The sequence below is a fragment of the Vicugna pacos genome, chromosome 18 (assembly GCF_048564905.1).
Source record: "Vicugna pacos chromosome 18, VicPac4, whole genome shotgun sequence".
NCBI classification, from domain to species: Eukaryota; Metazoa; Chordata; class Mammalia; order Artiodactyla; family Camelidae; genus Vicugna; species Vicugna pacos.
Window position 1 is genome coordinate 41273440 of NC_133004.1, and position 9338 is coordinate 41282777.

Sequence of the window (9338 nt, forward strand, 5' to 3'; positions counted from 1 at the left end):
TTGGCAGACTTGGAGTATAACCGCTGTGATATCCCTGAGGAGACCTGGATAGGGCGCGAGAGTGATGTGGCCTATGCCTCCTACATCCCAGGGTCCATCATCTGGGCCAAACAATATGGTTACCCCTGGTAAGGTGCCATGACAGAGTCAGAGCATCCCTCTTGAACTTGGGAGTGGTAGATTCAGCAGGGAGGGAAGGAAATGAAAAGCATTTATAATGGAAATGGTACCTGCCTTAGAAAGAGCATGGGGTGAGGGACAAGGTAAAGTACCAAGCTTGGAGGCTTTGAAAGAGCATGTTTTCTAGAGGTTTCATAGTGGAGGTGGTATCTCCCTGGCAAAAAGTGTTGGACAGTTCTACCCTGAATGGGTAGAAAGAAGAGAGTGGCACTTAAGATTTTTTTTTAGACATTGGGAAAATGAGAGATACACAAAGTAAAGAGAACAAGGAAGGTGGAATAGCCTCTTCTTTGGAGATGTCCCTGGTCAGAAGATTCTGTTTCCAGGGTTGCCAGGAGGCCTAGAAGGATAAGATATTTTTATTAGAAAGACTCTGAGCTTCTGTGTACATTAATAGAAGCCACTTCAGTCATTTGGTGGTAACCACTATGGGGGATTGACAGGGGAATCTATTTTGGGGATCCTTTGTTTGCAAAACACATTGCCCCTTTCTGTACATGTATATTGATGAGTTTGTGTTCTGTTAATCTAACCCCTTGTCTTCCACCCTCTTCACCCATCTGTCTTCTCTAGGTGGCCAGGCATGGTAGAATCTGATCCTGACTTAGGGGAATATTTTCTTTTTGCCTCTCATCTTGATTCCCTGCCGGTGAGTTTTCCTGGTTCAGGGTAGGTAGGTGCTCAGGCCAAAGTAAGGAGCAAATCTACCCTAACAGATGTAGAGAATTATAAATATAGACATAGCCAGCAAACATGAGCAGAAACAGATACTTAGCTAGAGTGGCAAAAAGATATAGAAACAAACTTGTGTCTAATTAAATGTTTATTCATTACTAGGACATTTATAGTTTTGATAAATATGCTTTGGTTAGGATTCCTGAGGTCAGGATGGAAGAACAGTGGGATGAGGTGGGGTAGGCGGGTCAGGTTTCAGGGAACAGACCAGGCCCAGCACTTCCTTCCTTGTGAATACTCAGTTCTCCTGCCTTTTCTGGCTGGAGGGCCAAAGCAAGGAGAAGGACAAGAGGCTGTAACACAACCATCTTTTATTTCAGTCCAAGTACCACGTGACATTTTTTGGAGAAACAGTCTCTCGTGCTTGGATCCCAGTGAATATGTTAAAGAACTTCCAGGAGCTGTCCCTGGAGCTAGCTGGATTGGTGAGCAACCCTAGAGGGTCAGTTGGTGATTTAGGGAACTTGGAGAACAAAATCTTCCCTTTGTTAAACCTGATTTCTCCCAGGGGAATCTGTGTCGGGAGAAAGTCCCATGTCTGACCACGTGTGCAAAGGTGAGGGTATTCATGAGGCACTCTTCTTTCTACCAGGATTGCAGCAGGATAATTAACTAAATAGTATTTCCCCCCTATTAATCACTTTGTGTTTGTGAACCTTACAAGTGAGTAGAGGCCCAGCAGCTCAGTGGCCTTGGAAAATCAGATCGTGAGTATTAAATCAAGCAACTGGATCTGAAGAAACTTGTGAAAAGCTTAAAAATGCAATCACCCAAACTCCTTTAATCTCTTATTTACAAATTTCCATGGCCTTTACTTTGGAGAGGGCACCAAAATGTTGATTGAAAATATTGCTAGAAATTGATGAAAGATTTGTTTGGGGTTAAGGGGGAATTGTGTCTCAGAGCTCAAAAGATTAAGAATAGGAGTATCACATTAATAGCAGAAGCTGGAAATAAATGTAATGATAATGTCTGGTGAGTAGCAGTATGTTCAGGTCACTTCTGTAATGTTTATCATTGACTCTAATCTTTCATTTCAGAAAAAGTGCAGGAATAAGGACTGCAGCCAGAAACTGGGGGCAGCCCTGATGATGGCTCAAGAGGCAGAGCAGATCAGTATTCAGGTGGGAGTGTTTAGGTCACATACCTGCTCCTCTCTGGGACTTGGGATGCAAAGCAAACCATACATTCCTTACTGTAGAAAACCAGTTTATCTTTCCCTGCTACACAGTCTTAGTCTTAGAACTAGTCCTTTCTTCCCAGGCCAGATTCCCTTGACTCCTTAAATCATCCATTCTTTTTCCTACCCTTGAACAAATGGGATCTTTTTTCAGTCCAAACAGAGACAGTTTGTGGTAGGGGGAATCCTACCACCTTATTTAACTTCAAATCTTAGGTGAATGTACCTTATTCTCTCTTATGTAGAGTCAGTTTATACCCTTAAATTCTGCCTTTGAGTCAGGTAGCAAATGACAAACAGTGAATTTCCCCTTCCCAGTTATTAGCTGAATTATAAACAAACTGGAAAAAGAAATTATAATAATATTATATGTAATAATACTGTAATATATTATAATAGTTAATCTCCACAAAAATCTAGATAAACCTAATGTGAAATTCCAAGTGAAAATGATATGGAATATGCATACAAGTTCTGTAACTAAAAACCTTGAAGACAGAGGGCAAAAAGAGCCCCTGGGAGAGTAGTGGCTGATGCTTTTGTTTCTTGGTTCCTTCAGGAGCGGGTTAACTTGTTTGGTTTCTGGAGCCGATACAGTGGATCTGACGATAGTGGGGGAGGAAAAGGTAGGAAAGTAGGAGGTTAACGATTGGAGAGGGAAAGGAGAGATTCCTTCATGAGAGCAGGAACGGAAGCTTTTCTTTGTTTTATGTCCAATGCCATCAGCCTAGTTCTTGATTCTATAATGGGAGGCTTTCCATGAATGCCACTGACCAAGTATCTGGGATGGATGGATGGGCAGAGAGAGGAATAGGGGAAAAAAGGGAATAGGGAGGGAAGGTGCATGTTGAATAGTGACAGGGCGTTTGAAAAGGGTGGAGCCATGATAATCCGGGATCATATTTTGTGGAGAAAACACCCTTTGACCTTGAAAGGCAGAATTAGAAGACTGATTCTCTGGGATCAGCTCCACTAACTCATCATGTGTTTTACGGATAAATTATTTAGCCTTTCCCTCCTATTCCTGTTCTAGACTTAATGCTGTCTGCAGCGAACAGCTCAGATTCCTGCTTGGAGAAAGAAGAGGAAGAGTCAGAGTTGGAGGAGGAGGAGGAAGAAGAGGAGCAAGAGAAGAAAGTAAGATTGATCTTGGGTATTCCTTTTAGGAAATTGCTGTAGGGCATCTTTTTAGCATGGATTTTTATTTACTAAAGCACCATCCTGTTCCTGCCTCAGAGTAGCCCTGACTGGCTAGTCTTATCTCTGAGGGGTCTCCAGGGAAGGAGAGTCTCCTCTTTACTCAGTTATTCTCTCTAATATCTCATATCTCTAGGACCTTATGTTTTGATTATCATCTCAGTTCCTACTGTAGTTCTTTGGTTCTCACTGGAGCAGTTTCAGAGATTAGCAGGTTGCCTCTCTTCACTGTCTTCTCTTTGTGGACACTTAGGATAGTCATTATTTTATTTGCTTAGTTTGTTTTCAGATATATGAAATGTAGATTTTTTTCATATTAAAAAAATGTAAGAGCAGTTTTAGATTCACAGGAAAATTGAGAGGAAGGTAAAGAGAATCCCCATATACCTCCTGCCCCCACATGAACAGCCTTCCCCATTGTCAACATCCCCCACCAGAGTGGTGCACTTGTTTACAACTGATGAACCTACATTGACACATCATAATCCCACAAAGTCCATAGTTCACATTAGGGTTCATTCTTGGTGGTGTACATTTTATGGGCTTGGGCAAATGTATGATGACACATATCCATCATTATGATATCATACAGAATATTTTCACTGCCCTAAAATCCTGCGTGCTCTACCTATTCATCCCTACCCACCGTACCCTCAACCCCTGTCAACCACTGATTTTTCTTTTTTTACTGTCTCCATAGTTTTGCCTTCTCCAAAACACCATATAGTGGGAATCATTACAGTGTGTAGCCTTTTCAGACTAGCTTCTTTCACTTAGAAGTACTCCTCCATGTACATTCATGGCTCAATAACTCATTTTTTTGGCTGAATAATATTCTGTTTTTCTGGATGTACCACAGTTTATTTATCCATTTATCTACTGAAGGATATCTTGGTTGCTTCCAAGTTTGAGCAGTTATAAATAAAGCCACTGCAACTATCCATGTACATGGTTTTGTGGGAACATAAGTTTTTAACTCCTTTGGGTAAATATCAGGGAGCTCAACTGCTGGATCATATGGGAAGAGTATGCTTAGTTTTCTAAGAAACCATCAAACTGTCTTCCCAGGTGGCTGTACCATTTTGCATTCCTACCAGCAATGAATGAGTTCCTGTTGCTCCACATCCTTGTCAGCATTTGGTATTCTCAGTGTTCCGCCTTTTGGCAATTCTGATAGGTGTGCAGTGGTATCTTGCTGTTTTAATTTCCATTTCCCTGATGACATACGATATGGAGCATCTTTTCATATCTCATTGGCCATCTGTATATCTCCTTTAGTGAGGTGTTCATTAAGGTGCGTGGTCCATTTTTTAACTGAGTTGTTTGTTTTCTTACTGTTGAGTTTTATCAGTTCTCTGTATATTTTAGATAACAATCCTTTATGATATGTCTTTTACAAATATTTTCTCTCAGTTTGTGGTTTGTCTTCTCACTCCCTTGACATCGTCATTCACAGAGCAGAAATTTTTAATTTTAGTTGAGTCCAGCCTATCAATTATTTCTTTTATGGATTGTGCCTTTGGTGTTGTATATAAAATGTCATTGCTATACCCGAGGTCATCTAGATTTTCTCCCATGTTATCTTCTAGGAGTTTTATAGTTTCACATTTTACACTGATATCTATAGTACATTTTGAGTTAATTTTTGTGAGGGGTGTAAGTTCTGTGCCTGGATTAATTTTTTTTCCTATGTGAGTATACAGTTCCAGTACTATTTGAAAAGACTATCTTTGCTCCGTTGTATTGCCTTTGCTTCTTTTCAAAGATCAGCTGACTGTATTTATGTGGGTCTGTTTCTGGGCTCTCTGTTCTGTTCCATTGACCTATTTGTCTGTTTTTTTGCCAGTACCACACTGTCTTGATTACTGTAGCTTTACAGTAAGTCTTGAAGTTGGATTGGGTCAGTGCTCCAACTTTGTTCTTCTCCTTCAATATTTTGTTGGCTAGTCTAGGTCTTCTGCTTTTCCATATAACTTTAGAATCAGTTTGTTGATATCCAGAAAATAACCTGCTGGGATTTTGATTGGAGTTGCACTGATTCTATAGATCAAGCTGGGAAAAACTGACATCTTGACAGTATTGAGTCTTCCTATCCACAAACATGGAATATTTCTCCATTTATTTAGTTTTTCTTTTATTTCATTCATCAGAGTTTTATAGTTTTTGTCATATAGATCTTGTATATATTTTGCTGATTTATACCTAAATATTTAATTTTTTGGTGCTAATATAAATAGTATATAAATGTGTTTTTTAATATCAAATTCCACTTGCTCATTGCTGGGTTTTGGAAAGCAATTAACTTTTGTATATTAACCTTGCTATAATCACTTATTAGTTCCTGGAGTTTTTAGTTGATATTTTTAGATTTTCTACATAGACAATCATGTCATCTGCAAGCAAAGACAGTTTCATTTCTTTCTTCTCAGTCTCTGTACCTTTTACTTCCTTTGTCTTATCGCATTACCTAGAACTTCCAATGTGGTATTGAAAAGGACTGGTCAGAGAGGACATCCTTGCCTTGTTCCTGATCTTGGGAAGGCTTCTAGTTTCTTACCATTAAGTATGATGTTAGTTGTAGATTTTTTGTAGATATTCTTTGTCAAGTTGAGGAAGTTCCTCTCTATTCTTAATGTACTGAGAGTTTTTTTTTTTAATGGATGTTGTATTTTGTCAAATGCTTTTTCTGTAGCAGTTGATATGATCATGTGATTTTTCTTTTTTAGCCTGTTGATGTGATGGATTACATGAGTTGATTTTTGAATGCTGAACTAGCCTTGCACGCCTTGGATAAATCCCAGCTGTTTATGGTGTATAATTCTTTTTATGCAGTGTTGGATTTGACTTGCTGATATTTTGTCGAGGATTTTTACATCCCTTCATGAGAGATGTTGATCTGTAGTGTTTTTTTTTCTTATAATGTCTTTGTCTGGTTTCAGTATTAGGGTAATACTGGCCTCATAGAATGAGTTAGGAAATATTCTGTCTGCTTCCATCCTCTGAAAGAGATTATAGAGAATGGTATAATTTCTTCCCTAAATATTTGGTAAAATTCACTGTGAACCCATCTGGGCCTGATGCTGTTTTGGAAGGATATTAATTACTGATTCAGTTTATTTATTAGATAGAGGCCTATTCGAATTGTTTATTTCTTCTTGTGTGAGTTTTGGCAGATTATATCTTTTAAGGAAGGTCCATTTCATCTTGGTTATCAAATTTGTGGGCATAGTGTTGTTCGTAGTGCTCCTCTAGTAGTCTGTTAATGTCCATGGGATGTATCGTGATTTTCTGCCCTCTGGATCTGTCCATTTCTGACAGAGGGTTGTTGAAATCTCCAACTGTGATAGTGGAATCAACTGTTTCTCTTTTCAGTTCTGTCAGTTTTTGCTTCATGCAGTTTGGCGTTCTGTTGTTGGGTGCATATCAGGTAAGATGTTGTTTTCTTTGGCTTCTTTCAAAACTTAACACCCCAGTAGGCTAGGCTCTGGTTAACTAGTTTCTCCAGAGGGCAGGCCTTGTTAAGAAGAACAGAGTGCTCTGGTATATTTCAAAATGGCCTCTTTTCCCTTCTCCCTGCCAGAAGTGTGAAGGGATTTTTCTTTGATATTTTTTGTGAGAATCTGGTTGGGCTCCTGGAGGTAGAACTCAGAGATGTCTGGAAGCCCCCATGACTGAGTATCCCTGGAGTTTTTAACTCTCAGACTTGTCACACTAAGCAATTCATTCATTACTGTTGAGGTTTTCCTCCCCTGGCACTAGTTCTCCTGGTGGTTTCTGCCTGTGGAGACTCCCTGTACCTGCCTCTGTACCTTCATACTGTGGGCGGAGGTTTACCCTGCGTCCTCAGCATTCTTGTGGATGCGAGAAGAGTTGTGGGCATTTCACTGTGTTCAGCTGTTTTGTTGTTGTCAGAACAGATTGATGACTTCCAAGCTCTTTACGTGTAGAACTGGAAATTAGAAGTTCTGAAATGTAGATTTTTCACTTTCTCATTTAATTTTTAAATTTACCAGTTTTTCAAATATTTGTAGCCTAGCTTTTTTTTCCTTCTCTTGTGCATAAAGCCTTGTATTGACTAATACCAAATAGAATGATGAATATTTTTATCTTTGTTGTCATTGATTTAAATTGTATCAGGCTCACAGAACCTAACTTGACTCCCTTAAGTGCACCCATCATTTCTGTAGCATCCTACTCTATTAAAATTGCAATTATGTGACTTCATTTATATTTTCTTATTTTTCTCAGGATCCAACTTTGCCTAGTCCCAAGCCAGCCAAAATTCAGACAAAAAAACCCAAGGCAAGAGGTAAGCAAAGCAGCTGGAAATGGGACATGTGCTAAAGTTAAGGCAGGGCAGACGCAGAGAGTGGGAGGGGTCTTCAGGTGGCCAGACTTCACTGACTTCACTGTCTCAGCTCCAGAACCTGAGAAAATAGGCAAGACTCATGCTAGTGTCATCAGGGAAGCTGTAGCCTCCTCACTTCTGTGTGTTTAATTATAAAATCTTAGGTTAAAGGTAGAATGAATGTTTTAAATTCTTAGCTAAGAAAGATGACTTCCTGGAGAAGGCAGACTGAGGTGAACTATAAAGAGAAGGTGACCCGGGGGGGAAAAAAAAATACTTGGGCAAAAGAAAGGAACCAAGAAGACTCACTAGACTGAGAATGAGCAGAAGATGCAGGACAGAGACTAAATATGGGGAGTCCATAGACCCTAGCTACACTGTCACTCAGAAATAGTCCAACGTCCCTCATGGTTGGGGGGCGGGGGTGATGCAGGTGCGGCAAGTGGACGAGATGGGACCCCACAAAGGAAGACAGTGAAGAGATCTCTGGGAAATGAACGTGCAGCTCCACCTGTCCCCATGATGGAAAGGAAAGAAGAGCATGGGAATTCCGAACCTCAGCAGCCAGGTAAGCCTCAGACTTGGGAAAAACTGTGGGGAAATGAGGTTCTTGTCTGCATCCTCCCTCTTTGGATCATTTCTTAACAATTCCACAGCTTTTCATTACTTACACAAAAAAAAACCCCACAGAAATTTGGTGAAAAGGGCATCTTCCAAATTGTAGGATGCAACACACACTGTAGAAACATAATGATTATTATTTGATTTGATTCAGAGACAGGAGAATGGTAAGGAGGTGGGAACTAACGATTATTGATATTTCTGTGGGCTGGCTAGATAGATACTTTTATACTTATTCCCTTTGATTTTTTTCAATATCTCGATGACTGGATATTTGCCATTTTGAAAATAAGGAGACTGAGCTTCAAAGGGTCTAAAGTTTGCATAAGACCCATGTCTAACCTATGGATCCAGGTATTTCTGACTCCAAAGCCCATTTTCTTTCTATTGAGAAAAATCATCTTTTCCAGCAATTGTTTTGGAAATAGCAATTTAGGAAATTGACTTGTAAATTGTGAGGACAGATGATCTGGTAGGACTCTCAGTGTTGTCACTTTTTCATTTAGGCCCTAAGAAGAAATTTAAAGCTCCCCAAAGCAGGGCCTCAGTAAGCCACTCATCTGAGGGAAAAGAAGCTAGAATAGTGCCAGAGGGCTTGACCCCACCAGGTCCTCGTGGGGCCTGTCTTGTGATGGGGAAAAAAGGGCCTGGATCTCAGGAGCCACAGCCTCAGGAGGCTAGAAGTGTCCCCTCTGACGATGAAGCCTCCAGTGACCTGGACCTGGACCAACTCATGGAGGATGTTGGAAAAGAGCCGGAGCAGGGGGAGGAGCTGCAGCACAGAGACGACACAAGGGAGTTCGCCAGGGCCTTCTTTGAGGAATAGCCCTGTGCTCACGCCTCCTTTCTGCTCTCCCACCCCTTCCCTGGGAGCAGGAGGGATGCCTCTCAGAGGATCCCTGTGAAGCTGATAAGAGTTGGGGTTATTCATTGGCTGCGAGGTTAACTGGTAAAAGTCAGAGCTGTGCAGTCTGTGTGTTAATAAAACAGGTTACTGGTTTGGTTGGTTTAGTTTATCTCTAATGACTCACTTTCTTTTGGCTTCCATATGTCCTTCTCTGGGTCACTGTGGCACAT

The 9338-nt window shown here is 40.5% G+C and overlaps 1 protein-coding gene across 6 annotated transcripts in view; it reads left to right on the top strand.

Moving 5' to 3' along the window:
* Nucleotides 1-9272, top strand: part of ZCWPW1 (zinc finger CW-type and PWWP domain containing 1) — a 25530-nt gene extending 16258 nt beyond the window's left edge. For all 6 annotated transcript variants that reach the window (XM_072943222.1, XM_072943224.1, XM_072943220.1 and 3 more), the window contains exons 10-18: nt 8-128; nt 754-829; nt 1236-1340; nt 1956-2039; nt 2655-2721; nt 3129-3232; nt 7541-7601; nt 8074-8208; nt 8768-9272. In XM_072943222.1, the coding sequence (XP_072799323.1) occupies nt 8-128; nt 754-829; nt 1236-1340; nt 1956-2039; nt 2655-2721; nt 3129-3232; nt 7541-7601; nt 8074-8208; nt 8768-9087 (1073 nt within the window). In that variant the 3' untranslated portion in view covers nt 9088-9272. The remainder of the gene's footprint in view (nt 1-7; nt 129-753; nt 830-1235; nt 1341-1955; nt 2040-2654; nt 2722-3128; nt 3233-7540; nt 7602-8073; nt 8209-8767) is intronic.
* Nucleotides 9273-9338: the final 66 nt, after the last annotated feature.